This window comes from Arachis duranensis, chromosome 1 (genome assembly GCF_000817695.3).
Source record: "Arachis duranensis cultivar V14167 chromosome 1, aradu.V14167.gnm2.J7QH, whole genome shotgun sequence".
NCBI lineage: Eukaryota > Viridiplantae > Streptophyta > Magnoliopsida > Fabales > Fabaceae > Arachis > Arachis duranensis.
This window is the reverse complement of record NC_029772.3, coordinates 52,328,914-52,347,364: the sequence shown is the minus strand read 5'-3', so window position 1 is coordinate 52,347,364 and position 18,451 is coordinate 52,328,914. Positions and strand designations below refer to the sequence as shown.

The 18,451-nt window shown below is 34.8% G+C and overlaps 1 protein-coding gene across 2 annotated transcripts; it reads right to left on the bottom strand.

The window, feature by feature from the left end:
• Positions 1-1,451: 1,451 nt before the first annotated feature.
• On the bottom strand, positions 1,452-6,322 carry LOC107489296 (zinc finger CCCH domain-containing protein 43). 2 transcript variants are annotated; one of them, XM_052253730.1, is made up of 8 exons: positions 5,643-6,322; positions 4,930-4,995; positions 4,733-4,789; positions 4,360-4,635; positions 3,665-3,805; positions 2,982-3,221; positions 2,357-2,596; positions 1,452-2,158 (listed from the first exon to the last, which is right to left on the bottom strand). In XM_052253730.1, exons 1-8 carry the CDS (start codon positions 6,051-6,053, stop codon positions 1,964-1,966), a joined length of 1,626 nt encoding a protein of 541 aa, XP_052109690.1. In that variant the 5' UTR covers positions 6,054-6,322; the 3' UTR covers positions 1,452-1,963. The 2 variants fall into 2 exon arrangements, with proteins under 2 accessions (XP_052109690.1, XP_015965535.1); XM_016110049.3 differs by having other exon boundaries at positions 3,665-3,904; positions 5,643-6,319.
• Positions 6,323-18,451: the final 12,129 nt, after the last annotated feature.

Below are 18,451 nucleotides of genomic sequence, written 5' to 3'. Positions count from 1 at the left end.
CGATTACTGAGATCTGTAGGGGTTTCATTTTCTTTTTTTGTCTACTTCATTGTATTATACTTTTGTGATATTTTATTGCATTCAAACCATTTATTTTTAATAAAATAATTTATTGATTTTTGTTAATTTTAGATTTCTGCCAACAATTTTGTTAACAAGAGTATTAATTTGACTAATAATTGTGACTTAACTTTGCCAAAAAAATAAAAAATATTACTATAAGATTTACCGTCGGATAAATCTGACGATAACTTGGCGCCTAAACACGTGAAATGGCGTATCATCGGATTAATTCGACAGTAATCATCAACTCAGTCTCGATAAATCCATTGAAAATACCGACAGAAAATCCGTTGGTAAACAGTTTTCAGCGACGTTTATATCATCAAATCCTAGACGACGGTAAATCTGATGGTAACTTTATTACCGACGAATTTATTTGATGAGTTCGACGGTAAATCCGACGATATTCAATGTTTTTCTTGTAGTGTTGCTTTCTTTCCTCCTATATATCACCACACCGGAGTGTTAAATAATTTTTATATTGAAATTATATATTTTTTTTCTACATTAGAAAACATGTTAAAAATTTTATAAATACAAGAATCTTATTATATAATAGTTTAAAACTTTTTTACGTTATTGATGAAATTTGTTTATTAGAATTAGATATTATAACTTCATCAAACTTGTGTGAATGTAAAAATGTATTTTTATCTGCTTATTTCTGATATCAAGATAATATCAACACATTTTTTTGTGTCTAATATCTTTTACATTAATGTTATATTAAATAACTATTATTTATTTATATAGAGACAATTTGGTCTACTTGTATTATCAAAATTAATTTACTATTATTCTTAATATATGTCTTTTTTTTTTTAAAGAAAACTATCTTGAAATCCAGAAATAAAAAATTTGAAACAATTAATAGGCGAACTGTATAATATTTGAACATGTATATATCAATTTGTTATGCTTTACAATGTTATAATATATGCCATCTAATTAGTAATACATAGTAATGTTTAATATAAATATAACAAAAATAAGGTTTTTATGCAGATATCTTCTGATAAAATTTTTTAAAAATATATATAATACGTCGGTTTTTATTCCTTAAAAAATTTGAATCTCATAGTTTTGGGTTTTGACAACATAATTCTTTTTGTTTCAACCCCCAAAATTACCAACAGTTATTATTTAAGTTTTAACCCTTGTATATGAGTCATTGAAAATTTGAGATTAACATGATGATGGTTTAGTTTCTTAAAAGTCTAATTATTTATTACATTTGATCTCTATTGAGTAACCCTGTTATGATGTCTTAAAGTGTTCCTCCCTCCCTTATTATGTTCCTTTCTTAAGATTCCACACACTATTAATATGAGCACTTTCGGAAAATTGGATCGAATAGACTAATTTAAATTCTTCCAAAGATAAAAACATTGATAAAATAAAAAAAGCAGAGTCGACCTTCCAATAATAATTAGGCAATTCATAAAAGCCCAACTAAATAACCAGGCACTAATCCAAGTGAGCGGAAACAAAGAAATGCATGTGTTAAAGATATTTTGGTGGTTCTTAAAGCATTTGGTAAGCACATCAAATTTCCGGAAATAACTTCTATAATATACCTTTTGATACTTAGAGGCAAGCAAAGAAGGTTGATAGCAGTAGTAGTAGTTCTATGATTCTATCTTTTCATAAGGGGAACATCCCCTTCCCATGGCAAAATCATTCCCTAATCATAATAACATTCTTAGAAGTGCCTTCTTCCCCCTCAAATCTACCAAATATTCTCTCCTACGATCTCACCCTATAAATATCTGTTTGACATTTATAGATTACTTGTGTTGGAATTCAAAAGAGGCCCAGAGGAAGAATGTACGAACAAATTGCACATTGTGAGTTGCATGAATCCTCATAGGTAGGAAGGAAGGTCCTTGAAAAAGAAAGTTTAGAGAGTTTGCTGAATTGTGGGATCACTTGAACCCATCCAAGCCACCTCAACACCAGCTGAGTTTGTGTAGGATTGCTGATAAACTGAATGGATTGTCAATGGCGGTGGAGGGTTTGATGGGTGGGCAAACTTACAACCTGCTCCAAACTTGCATATTCCGAGGCAAGTGTATTCGGGGCATGCACTCTTGTCCTGGAAAGTTCACCATAAAGACAAACATAATAATAAATAAAAAAAATTAAGTCGAACTAGCTTTTACTCTTCTGGAATTAGGCATACCATCATAGCTAGTACACAGCCATGTTATTTCCATTTTAGAGCATTCACATTATTAGCATACAAAACATTAAAATAAATAAACAAATAAAAAAAAAATAGAGAAAGACTTACAGGTTTCAGAGGCAGGCCCTTGTTATTGAGAGTGCATGGAGGTACACTTGCAAGCTTATTCTTCTGATGGTGAGATTTACGTTTGGATTTAGACTTGGAATCCCCAGGTATTTCTGCAAGCTCATCAACTCCAACTTGCATCTGCTTTTGTCGGGGCGTAGAAGCTTTTGTTTTGATTGCTGGGTTATTCATGACATGTGTAGGTGGATGTATACCCATCACAGATGGCTTGATAGGTGCCTTCAAAAACCACAAATAAGGTTAAAATTTTCAAAAAAATTGCTTTAGCCAAAAGGACATTTAAATATTTAAGGAAGAAAAAGGAGGTGAAGGGAGAAGAAAATCCAGTTTACACCATCATCATTTGAATGTGCAAATACCCTGTCTTCCTCTAAGATTCGGTGAAATTCATCGGTGCTCCTCACTATTTGTTCAAGTGTAGGGAGGTTTGTGTGTATGTATATATGTATAAGGGTATTTAATATTAATAACTAGGTACATTTTAGAGAATTTACATTATTAGCATACGATATATATTAAAATAAAAAAAAAGACAACTCGATGCACAAACATGTCACGTTAATTACATTTGTGGCTGAAATAAACAAATAAAAAATAGACTCACAGGTCTCAAAAGTAGGCCCTTGTCATTGAGAGTGCTTGGAGGTAAATTTGCAAGCTTATTCTTCTGACGGCGAGATTTACCTTTGGATTTAGACTTAGAATCTTCAGGTATTTTTGCAAACTCATCAACTCCATCTTGGATCTGCTTTTGTCGGGGCGTATAAGCGTTTGTTTTGATTGTTGAGTTGTTCATGACATATTTAGGTGGATGCATACTCATCGTAGATGGGCAGATCGGTGCCTTCACAAATCACAAACAACAAATAAGTTGAAATTGTAAAGAGCAAATTACCTTTACGGGAGGTTTGTGTAATGTACAAGGTTAATTAGTATTAATGTAACATTTTACAAAATATTAGAAGACCAAATATATTATATTATTCCTTACTTAAATGTGTTAGCGGAGGTCAATGGATGGTTTAAGAAACAGAGAGAAGCTGAGGTTAAATGTTTAATTTTGCCAATGTCAGAGGAGGAGAGTGCAATTAGAGAAAGTCTAGTGTACAAGGTCTTCGTATGAGTAGTTATCTATATATAACTTAGAGCAAATTGTCCAAGTACCACTGATCTCCCTTTACGGGAGGTTTCTCTATACGTACAAGACTCATACATAGCCATGATATTTTCATTTTAGAGCATTTTCATTATTAGCATATGATATATAAATAATAAAGAAAGACTTACCGGTCTCAAAAGTAGGCCCTTGTCATTGAGATTGCATGGAGGTAAACTTGCAAGCTTATTCTTCTTACAGTAAGATTTACGTTTGGATTTAGGCTTAGAATCCCCAGGTATTTCTGCAAACTCATCAACTCCAACTTGGATCTGATTTTGTTGGGGCGTATAAGCGTTAGTTTCGATAGCTGGGTAGTTCTTGACATGTGTAGGTGGATGCATACTCATCACATATGGGCATATAGGTGCCTTCACAAACCACAAATAAGTTGAAAAGGGATATTTAAATATTTAAGGAACAAAAAGGAGGAAAAAGGAGAAGAAAATAGAGAGGGATTGGGTTCAATTTTGCCAATGTCAGAGAAGGAGAATGTAATTTACCCTATAATTTAAGGACCCAAAGTGATATAGTTCAAAAGTGATTCAATGGATGAAACTAAAGTTCCACTGCTTAATACTCATTCCACCAATAGGCAAAAATATTTCACTGTCTAAAAAGTAATTTCCAGCAAATCTTGGAGCCATTGGAAGAACTATGTACAGTCAGAAAAAGGGAAACCCGTACCGCCTCGGCAACAGTAATGTATTATGTCATGCAACAATAATGTTGGGTTGTTGGTTCATAGAGGATTTGCAGACTAAATGCCATCTAGTAATACACTAATACAATAAACACTTACTAGTATTGAATTTGTTGAATTTACCTGATAATGATATGCATTCCAATCGGAATCTTGAGGAGAAACTTGAGTAGGCGAAAGCATCATTGGCAGAAAAGGAGAAGTTTTGTTTACTATTCCTGGAGAAGAGACTGATGATGCAGACTGTTGCAGTACACCACTGAATGAAATAGATCCTACATTATCATACATAGGAGGAGGATCGCATCCTCCAGTTGTCGGGTCAGGATGATTATACTTGCAGTTTTCTCCAAACTTACATGACCCATGTTGCATGTAATAGGCACAATCTTTCTCTCCCTTTCATGAAAAGCAACCTTTTATAAGTACAAAACAGAAACAGGCAAAAGATAGTTCATGTCAATTTATAGGGATCAAAATCAAGGGTTAAACGTACCGGACGGATAGGCAGGTCAAGAAAGTTCAGTTCTGCAGCTGGTAGTGATGGATAATACTGGTATAACATCAGACAAGACACATATCATGTACATTTCATATATTGTGTAACAAAATGATAAATTGATAATAAACTAACACAATATGAAATATAAATTATGCAACATTATTTGTGTAGAAGCATAAGATTATAATAACCTTGCATTCTGTTTGGCCGGATCTTTCTGATGGTTCTTGTCTTTCTTGTGACTGCTCCTTAGCAACCTTATAATGCATTGTTAGAACATCAAAATTGTTAAATTGCGAATCTTTTGACAGAATAACGAGATATGAGATTTTAACTGGCTTCTCATATTCAATCACCATAGGAGATGCTGGCTAATTGTACAGATATATTATGTTAAGATCATAATCCATTTCGAAGTACTACTTTTCTACCATTTTATCCGTAGTGACTCCTTTTACAAGGAATCAACAAGGGAAAATTTTGAAATTTACAGAAGTAATTAAACAATGCCATATAGGAAAACAAACTCAAATCGACAGTTTAAAATATGATAACCAAGATATCAAATTTATTACTATGCATTTCAATGCTGAAATTAGGAAGCGTTGATTTTCTGAGCATTGTAGCAGCTTAATGTGTTTAAATCCCTTTGCTCTATATTTAAAAAATGTCATGATTGCATGATGAACAAAAATACTAGTGTTACCTCTTTGGCTAAGGCAATGCCCTTTTCGGCTTCTCCACTGTTTGAAGATTCAATTGATAAAGTTGATAACAAAATAACAAAATATCACAAAAGACAAGTGGCCCAAAAAACAAAACAAATTATCAAATCGTATGCATCACTAACATTCTAAAAAATCAATAATGCCTAGAAGAAAGAGCCAAGAAAAAAGAAAAAGACCTTCGTTTGCCGACCAGCGCCTCTCTTTTTTCTCTTCTCAGCTCCAACGCAGTTGCCATCATAAACACTTCCATTCACATAATCATCTTCCCAACTATTCCTCTTCGAGCCCTCAATATCCCGATCATCACCATTAACACCCTGTTGACCAAAGTTTAAAACTTGATCCAGAGCTTCAACACCCACTCGCCCTTCACCCTTCAATTCTAGTTTGCCCTTAAGGTCCCCGCAGAGGGCACCTTCCTGGGACGTTTGATGGTGATCAGAAGGAGAAGAAAGAGGAGCCCGTGGAGGCTGTGGTGGTTGTTGTTGACCACTACCATTGGTAAACAAAGAAGAAGAAGAAGAAGCTGAATTGGACTCAGCGGGTTGGACTGTACTCGCTGCCCATTTTGTTTGCAGATTTCCCATAACTGCTTTGGGAAAGAAGAAGAATAAGAAGTAGCTGAATTTGCTTAGGAAAGAAGGAAAAGTGGAAAACAGCAGAAGCAGTGGGAACCAAAAAGGTGAAGAGTACGGAAGTAGAAGAAAATTAGGCTATTAATAGGTAGGTGTTATGGAATAGTGTGCTAATTAATTCATCAATTATACCGATTAGTTACCCCCACTCACAAATGTAAATGCACCATGCAAGAACCTCTTCCTTAAACTAGCTATGAGACTAGTCAACTTTTTCGGATAATATCTCCCACAGTCCCCACTATTCTAACTTCCAACACGGGAGCTGTTTTGATGCTCCAAACTTAAATGGAGTTCTAGAGTTTCATAATTAAAAGAAGTGTTAACTATTAAATTAGTCTCTTATAGAAATAGAGCATCAGTCATTTTTGTGTTCTGTGATTAGTATTTAACCATTAAAAGAAAAATGAGTGATTTAGATAAATTGTATGGAGATAGGTTGCATTTAATTAGTTTGCATTGAATAAATGTTAATATCCTTTTGTCTCTTTCTTGATTCTAGCATGAAGACATGCTTGGTATAAAAGTGTTGGGAGGTTGATAAACCCCATTTTTAGGGTTTATCTTGTGCTTAATTTAGAGGATTTTATCAACTTTTCTCACATTTATTCAATGAAATGGCATAGTTTCATGATTGTCTCCTAATTTGTTCTTAAGTGTGAAAACATACTTTTTAGGCCTTAATTTGCTAATTTTGATTCACCTTTGATTCCACTAGATATCTTGATGTGTTTGTTAGTTAATTCAAGTTGAAAAGGGCTAGGAATGGATCAAAGGAGTGAAGACAAAAGCATACAAAGTGGAGAAAACATGGAAAATCAAGGATTTGGGAGTGCGTCCATCGACGCGCACGCGTGGCACAACGCGCATGCGTGGAGTGAAGTCGCATGGCGACGCATACGCGTGCACTACGTGTACGCGAGGGAAGAGAATGTCAAACGACGCGTACACGTGACCTATGCGTACGCGTCGCTGCTCGCACGTGACCTCATTAAAGTGAAAATGTTGGGGACGATTTCTGAGCTTCCCATGCCTAGATCCAACTCATTTCAGAGGCTATTACATGCAAAATTCAAGGGGGGTCAAGGGGGGAGATCATACATACACTTAGTTTTAGAGAGAGATGTAGAATTCTAGAGAGAGAGGCTCTTCCCTCTCTCTAGATTAGGGTTCTTAGTTTTATTTTCCTTTTTAGATCTAGCTTTTAATTCTTGCTTTGATTTAGTTTTCTTTATCCTTTCTTGTTCCTACATCCTTGCTTTCTTAGTTTTATTTGTTATTTCCTTTATTTTGTTGTTTTTATGAGTGCTATTGTTTCCTTCCATTTCCTTTAATGCAATTTATGTTTCATGTTTCTTATTGTTTAATTGCCTTGTTATTGTTAATTTCTTGCTTTTGATAGTTGTTGGAATTTACATTTCTTGTCATTTTATGATGCTTTCCTTGTATGCATTCTAAGTGTTTGATAAAATACTTGGAAGGATGTTAGAGTATATTTTTCTCCTCTTGACTTGAGTTGAGTAATTGGTGACGTTTGAGTTATCTTTTGTTGATTGATAATTAGAAGTTGCTAGTCAATTTGAATGCCACTAAAGCTAGTATTTCCTTAGGATTTGACTAGGACTTATGGTCTCAAATTGATATCCTCTTGACTTTCCTTCATAGTTTAAGGTTAACTAAGCGGAGCAATGGACAATTCTTGTCACAATTGATGATGATAACAAGGATAGGACTTCTAGTTCTCATACATTGCCAAGAGCTTTCTTAGTTGTTAGTTTATTTTCTTTGCCATTTGCATTTCTTGTCCCTTATTCAAAATCCCAAAACACATAACCCATAACCAATAATTGAGCACACTTCCCTGCAATTCCTTGAGAGACGACCCGATGTTTAAATACTTCGGTTTATTTTTATTGGGGTTTGTACTTGTAACTAACTAAATTTTTGATTGAGGAATTGTTTGTTGGTTTAGAACTATACTTGCAACGAAAATTCATTTGTGGAATTCTTTACTGACCGACAATTTTCGCTTGTCAAAATGGCGTCGTTGCGGGGGAATTGCAATTTTGTGCCTTGTTATTCGTTATTGTACATATGTTAATAAGTATAAGCTTAAATATCCTACTTGAGTATGGTTTGCTTGAGACAGATGAGCAACTTGGAGCTCTTTGTGGCTTTAAGAGTAAAAAGGAGATGATTAATAGTTGGCATTGTAAATCGAAGTTCATGATGGTTGCATGTTCAAGGCTTAAAAGCAAGGATTAGTGTATAACTAGATTGCTTGGGTCTAGGACGATGTTTGGTCGCTTGAGTGAAAATTCCAAGATTATGGCACCCAAATGGAATAATGATGATCAATTTGAAGATGGGTGTAGAAACAAGATTTAAGATCCGGGAATACACGAGAATCAACTTTGGGAGCCCATGGTTTGGGAAGAACTCCATCAAAGCTTGGAGGTATTTATTTTGAACAATGAAGCTTATTGGAAGTCCAAGCATTAGTGGATGTTCAAGGATGGATTCAAGCACAAGCCACCTTGACGAGAGCTCCTCATAAGTCTAACTTTAGGACAATAAATAAAAGTGCTAGGTTGGAGACACCCCACCATGGTAACATATTTTCATTTTTTTTCTTTTGTAAATATTGGTAAAAATGGGTTTAATTTCATGTTTGATTAGTTTGTTGAGTTCATTTGGTATTTAGCCTGTTGAATAAGGTTTTATGGTATTTTTGGTAGCTATTTGGAGGTTTGGAATGCTAGGTTTGGTGCAAAACTTGGAAAAATTTTGAAAAACAGAGCATCAATCCACGCGTACGCGTGATACCAAGTTTTTCGGCCATCCACGCGTACGCATCACCCACGCGTATGCGTGGCCCCCTAATTTCCACCTTCCATACAAAAACCCGAGAGTTGTGCAAGTTGTGGGCTGGAACTGTGCCTCTAGCACAAAATCAACCCACGCGTATGCGTCGCCTCTCTAAATAACCCATCACGCGTACGCGTGACCCACGCGTACGCGTGGATTGCCTTGTTCCACAAACCTTCTTTTCTTCCCCTCTTTCCATTTCTTTCCTTCTTCTCTCTTATTTTCTTTTCTCTCCTTTCTCCCACCGTCATCCAACACTACCAAACATCATCTATAACCAGTTCTTTTAGTTAATTAGTTAATTAGTTGTTTCGTTAGTTAAATTTTCATTTTATTTTCTGTTCTTCATTATAAGTGTTGGATTATAAATCTTGTTTACTGTTAATTGTTGTTGATTACCCATGAGATGCTATCCTAGCATCATTGTTGCTAATTCCTTGTTGGATCCTTTATTGAGGTTATATTTTGCTACTTGGTTTTGAGTTTCTTTGTTGAACATTTTTGAATACCAAGTGAATGAGAATTGCCGTCAACTTTCTTAAATCTTTTTGAATTGCATGATTTGGCCACCATGTGATTTGAACCCTTTTCTTTTATTAGACAATTTCTTGATGGATGTTGAATATTTATCTTAATGCATTGTGTTTCTTGATCATATGCATCCATATGCTATCTTTTTGGCTTGAATGCTTTCTTGCTTCTTTATCACTTGTTTGGTTATCTTAACCTACGAGTTTAGAGTATCTCAAGCATACTAGAATGAGTGAAGTGCATTCTTCTTTTGTGAAAATTGTGGCAAATCGTTTTATGCTAGTATGCCTGTGTTCTAAACTGCGCGCAACTTAGAACTCATGCACTCTTTTATTCATGTCACACATTGGGTAACTCACTTCATTCTAGTGATTATTACCTCATGACAACAATATATGCTTCCTTACTTTTACATTTACTTGTCTTCTTATCCTGTTTTCTATTTTCAGGATGTTTTGTCATAAGCTAAAATAGAAGCGGAAAGAAAGAACATGCAGCAACTGGTTGACCTACCAGTTGAAGGTAGCAACTCGGAGAGTCGTCGTACCCCTTTGCACATCTTAGAATGCACCGAGGATGGTGCAAACTTTTAATGTGGGGAGCTCGTCCGACCGATCGGCATTTTTTGGTGACATATATATATATATATAATAAGCTTAGTTAAAATAATAAAATTCTCCAAGAAAAACATTCTTAATAGGGCATTGACATCCTAGTTGATTTGAGTAAAATTTTTTTGTCATTGAACTTGCTTGAACTATACATTATGGAACATGATTTTTGAGCTAAGAACACAAAGCTTGTGAGTTTTGAGCCTAACTGTGTGGTTACATCTTATAACCACTTATTTTCCCTCTTGTGTGCATTATTCTCTTTCTATGATTGTAATCTTTTATTTGTTTAATTCTTTATATCCATTATTCCATGTATACATGCATTTATACGGTTGAGGCCATCATTTCATTTAGCTCACTTACCCAAATAGCCTACCTTTTATCTTCCATTGTTAGCGAATTTTGAGCCTACAATTAACCCACTTTGTTCTTTAATTTAGCACATTACAAGCCTTAAAGCGAAAAAAATAAATGTCCTTAATTTGGATCTTTGATTAGCTTAGGCTAGTGAGTGTGTGTATCATTCAAGTGTGGGGAAACTTGGGACATTGGTTGAGGTAAAAGGGTGTTTTTGTATTTTGTGAAAATATTGGAAATTAGGTACATATTCATGTGTTAAGTAAATGTTTAAACCATATGCATTGATACCTTTGTATATAATTGCATAAAAAAAGAGAAAAACAAAAGAAAAATAAAAAGAAGAAAAAATAGAAAAAGAAAGAAAAAGAAACGCAATAAAAAGGGGACAAAATGTCCCAAAGTAAAGTTCAATAAGAATCAATGCATATGGGTTGTGGTAATCAAAAGAGAATGCATGAGTACGTAAAAAAGTGAAGAATGGGTAGTTAGGTTAGCACTTAAATTGTATAGGTTGTCATAGGTTAGGTGGGAAGCTTAAGTTAATCAAAGATTCAAATTTCAATCTCACTTGATCATATGTATCCTACCTTGACCCTACCCCATTACAACCTTATGGAAAGACCTCATGATAATTGTATGCATGCATGAAATAATTGTTGATAGTTCGATGAAAAACAAATCTTGGAAAGCATGATTAGGGGAGAATTGAGTGAATCAACCCTATACACTTGAGTGACTAGAGCGGATACACATCCGGTGAGGGTTCGAGTGCTCAATTACATGTTTTCACCTAGAATCATCACTTTTCTTGCAAGTTTGTAAAAATATTTAATAACTCAATTCAATTGTGGGTTTGATTTGATTGCTATAACTTTAGCCCTTATGCTTATATATGTCTTCTTGGAAATTGATTTATTTTGACCAAGTAGTTGCATTCATTTAGATAGATTACACGTAGATATGTTGCATTTAATTAGTTTGCATTGAATAAATGTTGATACCCTTTGTTTCTTTCTTGATTCTAGCATGAGGACATGCTTGGTTTAAGTTTGGGGAGGTTGATAAACCCCATTTTTACGCTTTATCTTGTGCTTAATTTAGAAGATTTTATCAACTTTTCTCACATTTATTCAAAAAATGGCATGGTTTCATGATTTTTTCCTAATTTGTGCTTAAGTGTGAAAACATGCTTTTTAGGCCTTCATTTGCTAATTTTGATTCACCTTTGATTCCACTAGATGCCTTGATGTATTTGTTAGTGAATTCAGGTTGAAAAGGGCTAGGAATGGATCAAAGGAGTGAAGAAAAAATCATGCAAAGTGGAGAAAATATGGAAAATCAAGGATTTAGGAGTGCGTCCATCGACGCGCACGCATGGCACAATGTGCATGCGTGGATGTGAAGTCGCATGGCGACGTGTATGCGTGGGAAGAGAACGCCAAACGACACGTACGCGTGACCCATGCGTACGCGTCGCTGCTCGCACATGACTTCATTAAAGTGAAAACGTTAGGGATGATTTCTGAGCTTCCCAGGCCCAAATCCAACTCATTTCTAAGGCTATTACATGCAGAATTCAAGGGGGTCAAGGGGGGAGATCATACATACACTTAGTTTTAGAGATAGATGTAGAATTCTAGAGAGAGAGGCTCTCTCCTCTCTCTAGATTAGGGTTCTTAGTTTTGTTTTCCTTTTTAGATCTAGCTTTTAATTCTTGCTTCAATTTAGTTTTCTTTATCATTTCTTGTCCCTACATCCTTTCTTTCTTAGTTTTATTTGTTATTTCCTTTATTTTGTTGTTTCTATGAGTAATCTTGTGTCCTTTCATTTCCTTTAATGAAATTTATGTTTCATGTTTCATATTGTTTAATTGCCTTGTTATTGTTAATTTCTTGCTTTTGATAGTTGTTGGAATTTACATTTCTTGTCATTTTATGATGCTTTCCTTGTATGCCTTCCAAGTGTTTGATAAAATCCTTGGAATGATGTTAGAGTATATTTTTCTCCTCTTGGCTTGAGTTGAGTAATTGGTGATGCTTGAGTTATCAAACTCTTTTGTTGATTGATAATTGGAAGTTGCTAGTCAATTTGAATGCCACTAAAGCTAGTCTTTCCTTAGGATTTGACTAGGACTTGTGGTCTCAAATTGATATCCACTTGACTTTTCTTCATAGTTAGAGGTTAACTAAGTGGAGCAATGGACAATTCTTGTCACAATTGATGATGATAACAAGGATAGGACTTTTAGTTCTTATACCTTGCCAAGAGCTTTCTTAGTTGTTAGTTTATTTTCTTCTCCATTTACATTTCTTGTCCCTTATTCAAAACCCCAAAACACACAACCCATAACCAATAATTGAGCACACTTCCCTGCAATTCTTTGAGAGATGACCCGAGGTTTAAATACTTTGGTTTATTTTTTTTGGGGTTTGTACTTATGACAAACTAAATTTTTGATTGAGGAATTGTTTGTTGGTTTAGAACTATACCTGCAATGAGAATTCATTTGTGGACTTCTTTATAGACCGACAATTTCTTCTCGTCAGTACCTAATCTAAGCAACAAGATAATTTGTTAGTTGTCAAACTTAAACAATCCCCGGCAACGGTGCTAAAAACTTGGTGCGCAAAATAAGAACTCTCACAACTGAACCAGCAAGCGCACTGGGTCGTCCAAGTAATACCCGAGGTGAGTCAGGGTCGATCCCACGGAGATTATCGGTTTGAATCAAGCTATGGACACCTTGTAGATCTTAGTCAGGTGATTAGAAAAGATAGTTTGTTGAGAGAAATGCATGAAATAGGAGTAGGGATAAAATTACTTAATTTGAGTGAAACTAGTGATAAGAAAATGTTTGAGGCTTCGGAGATGCTTCATTCTTCTGGGTCAACCTTTCCTACTATTTTCTCCAACTGTAAGTGATTCCTTTCATGGCAGGCTGTAAGTGATCAACGTCGGTTCAATGGTGGCCAATCTTCCTCCTTCAAGCCGAACGCCAGGTTTAGTATGTGCCCAATCTAAATGAGGGTGAAGCTCCTGCAGTTCATCCCTTTGATGATCCTACTCAAAACGCCACAGATAAGGTCAAATCTTTTGGATCAGAGAATGTTGTACCTTTGGTTCTAGCCTCTACTACAAAGACCCTAATCTCTCCATACCACGGCTGAACTGGTGTTTCAAGAAATCTCCAACGAAGTCGTGGATTAGCCGTCTAAAAGATGTGTAATCAATCTTTTGGTTCAATGATCTCCGATCAAGGACTCACACTGAACCCATGTAGAATGAGGATGATTGTCACGTATCATCTCATTCATAAGTTTGAAGAATGAAGATACATGTTAGAATAGAGTCACGCACGAATTGAATAGAATAGTAATACTCTTATAAATCTATGAAAATCAGCAGAGCTCCTAACTTTAACCTAGGAGATTTAGTGGCTCATACTGTACAAAAAATAGTACAGTTTGAAAATATGGCATAAAGGTTTTTTGAACAAGGGTGATCCTTGTTCTATATATACTAATCTAATGACTAAGGGTTACATAAGAAGGGTAAAACAATCTTTTAGTTTGAAAATCCACTTTTGGGGCCCACTTGGAGAGTGTTTGGGCTGAGCTTGAGTGTTTTCCACGAGCTAGGGTCTCTTAGGGGCGTGGAACGCTCTTTAGGGATCCCCTTATGGGCGTTGGACGCCAGCCACCCCGTTGTGAGCGTTGAACGCCAGGAATGTGGCAGGTGGCTGGCGTTGAACACCACTTTTGGGCCTTCATTTTTGAAGAAAAGTATAAACTATTATATATTTTTTGGAAAATTCTGGATGTTAGCTTTCAATAGCCATTGAGAGAGCGCCATTTGGACTTCTGTAGCTCCAGAAAAGCTCTTTTGAGTACATGGAGGTCAGATCTTGACAGCATCTGCAATGCTTTTTTTGTCTCTGAATCAGACTTTTGCTCAAGCTCCGCAATTTTAGCCAGAAAATACCTGAAATCACCATAAAACACAAACTCAAAGTAGAATCCAAAAATATGAATTTTGCACTAAAACCTCTGAAAATATAATAAAAATTAAATAAAACATAATAAAAACTATATGAAAGTAATGCCAAAAGCGTATAAAATATCCGCTCATCAGATGGAAACTTTGACAAACTTGATTTACATCTTTGAACAATGTTGGCCACTAAAATTTTCACAATCCAAAACTTTCCGAGCAATGGTTTGAGGGCCAAAATGGCCTCCACTTTCAGATGGGTGGCAAGATTGGAGAATGGATTGGAATTCAGATTCTGGCACACATCTTCTGATTACTTGGTCAGCTCCACACATCCACAAGTAAGGGTCATCCCAAATATAATACGTGGAATCATTCTTCAACTTGTCCCTTTGATGTTTGGAAAAATTTGGAGGGAAGGTGTGAGCAACCAAGTAACTTGTTATTGGTGCAAACTAAGGAGTGTTAGGGGTAATTGCTCCCAAGGCATCCAAAGGAAATGAATCATTAATAGGAGTGAGATCCAATATGGTGTTTTCAGGTGGCTCAAGTGGTCCGCCACTAAATTTTGTGATTCACTCCCATCTCTGATTTCTAAATCAAATTCTTAGAGAAGTAATATCCACTTAACCAATCTAGGTTTGGATTCTTTCTTTGTCAAAAGGTACTTTGGAGCTACGTGATCTGAATACACCACCACCATAGATCCTAGCAAGTAAGATCTAAATTTGTTCAATGCAAAACTAATGGCCAGAATTTATTTTTTAGTGGTGGTGTAATTGGATTGTTGATGAGCGGATAATTTATACGCTTTTGGCATTGTTTTTAGGTAGTTTTTAGTAGGATTTAGCTACTTTTAGGGACGTTTTCATTAATTTTTATGCTAAATTCACATTTCTGGACTTTACTATGAGTTTGCGTATTTTTCTGTGATTTCAGGTATTTTCTGGCTGGAATTGAGGGACCTGAGCAAAACTCTGATAAAAAGATGACAAAGGACTGCTGATGCTGTTGAATTCTGACCTCCCTGCACTCCAAATGGATTTTCTGGAGCTTTAGAACTCTAAATGGTGCACTTTTAATGGCGTTGGAAAGTAGACATCCAGAGCTTTCCAGCAATATATAATAGTCCATACTTTATTCGAGATTAGACGATGTAAACTGGCGCTCAACACCAGTTCCATGTTGCATTTTGCAGTCAAATGCCAGAAACACGTCACGAACCAGAGTTGAACGCCAAAAACACGTTACAACGTGGTGTTCAACTCCAAGAGAAGCCTCTGCACGTGTAAAGCTCAAGCTCAGCCCAAGCACACACCAAGTGGGCCCCAGAAGTGGATTTCTGCATCAATTACTTACTTCTGTAAACCCTAGTAGCTAGTCTAGTATAAATAGGACATTTTACTATTGTATTAGATATCTTTGGATTATTTTTGGATTACCTTATGATCCTTTGATCACGTTCATGGGGGCTGGCCATTTGGCCATGTCTGGACCACCACTTATGTATTTTCAACGGTGGAGTTTCTATACACCATATATCAAGGGTGTGAAGCTCTGTTGTACCTCGAGTTTTAATGTAATTACTACTATTTTCTATTCAATTCAGCTTATTCCTGTTCTAAGATATTTGTTGCACTTCAACATGATGAATGTGATGATCCGTGACACTCATCATCATTTTCACCTATGAACGCGTGACTGATAACCACTTCTGTTCTACTTTAGACCGAACGCATATCTCTTAGATTCCTTAATCAGAATCTTCGTGGTATAAGCTAGAATTGAAGGTGGCATTCATGAGAATTCAGAAAGTCTAAACCTTGTCTGTGGTATTCCGAGTAGGATTCAGGGATTGAATGACTGTGACGAGCTTCAAACTCGTGATTGTTGGGCGTGATGACAAACGCAAAAGAATCAATGGATTCTATTCCAATATGATCGAGAACCGACAGATGATTAGCCGTGCTGTGACAGAGCATTTGGACCATTTTCACTGAGAGGATGTGATGTAGCCATTGACAATGGTGATGCCCTATATACAGCTTGCCATGGAAAGGAGTAAAAAGGATTGAAGGAAGGCAGTAGGAAAGCAGAGATCCAACAGGGACAAAGCATCTCCATACACTTATTTGAAATTCTCACCAATGATTTACATAAGTATTTCTATCTTTATTTTCTGTTTATTTATTGTTATTATTCGAAAACTCCATAACCATTTATTATCCGCCTAACTGAGATTTACAAGATGACCATAGCTTGCTTCATACCAACAATCTCCGTGGGATCGACCCTTACTCACGTAAGGTTTATTACTTGGACGACCCAGTGCACTTGCTGGTTAGTTGTGCGAATTTGTGAAGAAAGTGATGAGTTAGTAGATGCGCATACCAAGTTGAATGCCATTGTTAGAGATCACCATTTCATGCATCAAGTTTTTGGCACCGTTGCCGGGGATTGTTCGAGTTTGGATAACTGACGGTTCATCTTATTGCTCAGATTAGGTAATTTTCTTTTTTTGTTTTATTTTCAAAAATTTTTCAAAAATTTATCACTTGTTTTTGAAATTTTCAGAGTTTTTAAGAATGAATTCTAGAGTTTCATGTAACATGTTGAAGCTTGGTTGGTTGTAAAGCCATGTCTAATTCCTAGACCGGAGCTTTAGACTAACATTATATGATTCCTGAAATTCTGATTGTGGACTTTGGATTCATTACTTCCTTTTTCCAAAATATGTTTTCGAAAAATATAAAATAAAATCCAAAAAAAATTATAAAATAAAAAAAAATCAAAAATATTTTTGTGTTTCTTGTTTGAGTATAGTGTCAATTTTTAAGTTGGGTGTCAATTGCATGTTTTTTTTTAAATTATGCAATTTTCAAAATTTTCATGCATGGTGTTCTTCATGATCTTCAAGTTGTTCTTGGTAAGTCTTCTTGTTTGATCTTGATGTTTTCTTGTTTTGTGTCTTTTGTTGTTTTTCATATGCATTTTTGCATTCATAGTGTCTAAGCATTAAAGATTTCTAAGTTTAGTGTCTTGCATGTTTTCTTTGCATAAATTTTTTTTCAAAAATATGTTCTTGATGTTCATCATGATCTTCAAGTTGTTCTTGGTGTTCATCTTGATATTCTTAGTGTTCTTGCATGCATCATTGGTTTTGATCCAAAAATTTTCATGTTTTGCGTCATTTTTATGTTTTTTCCTTTCATCATTAAAGATTCAAAAAAAAATAAAATAAAATAAAATATCTTTTCCTTATTTTGCTCATAGTTTTTTAAAATTTGAGTTGACTTAGTAAAAAATTTTTAAAACTTAGCTATTTCTTATAAGTCAAGTCAAATTTTCAATTTTAAAAATCTTATCTTTTCAAAATCTTTTTCAAAAATCAAATCTTTTTCATTTTTTTTCGAAAATTTTTAAAATTTAATTTCAAAATCTTTTCCTTATCTTTATTTCAAAATTTCGAAAACTTTACTAACAATTAATGTGATTGATTCAAAAATTTAAAGTTTGTTACTTTCTTGTTAAGAAAGGTTCAATCTTTAAATTCTAGAATCATATCTTTTAGTTTCTTGTTAGTCAAGTAATCAATTTTAACTTTAAAAATCAAATCTTTTTCAAAATATCTTTTTAATCATATATTTTCAATCATATCTTTTTCAAAAATGTGATTTTAAAATGTCTTTTCCAACTTCTTATCTTTTCAAAATTGATTTTCAAATCTTCTTCAACTAACTAGTTGACTTTTTGTTTGTATTAACTATATCTTATCTTTTTCAAAACTACCTAACTACTTTCTTCTCTCTAATTTTCAAAAATTACCTCCCTCTTTTTCAAAATTCTTTTAATTAACTAATTGTTTTAAATTTTAGTTTTAATTTTAATTCTTCTTTTAATTTTCGAAAATCACTAACCCTTTTTCAAAATTAATTTTCGATATCTCTCCCTCTCATCTCCTTCTATTTATTTATTTATTTATTAACA

Bases quoted from the DNA above. Each gene is read 5' to 3' on its own strand.
- LOC107489296 (XM_016110049.3), bottom strand. From the start codon at position 6,053: ATGGGAAATCTGCAAACAAAATGGGCAGCGAGTACAGTCCAACCCGCT. The intron at 4,996-5,642 runs GTCTTTTTCTTT...ATGCATTATAAG, and splicing joins GCGCTGGTCGGCAAACGAAG to GTTGCTAAGGAGCAGTCACA. The intron at 2,597-2,981 runs GTGAGTCTATTT...TGGTTTTTGAAG, and splicing joins AGGGCCTACTTTTGAGACCT to GCACCTATCAAGCCATCTGT.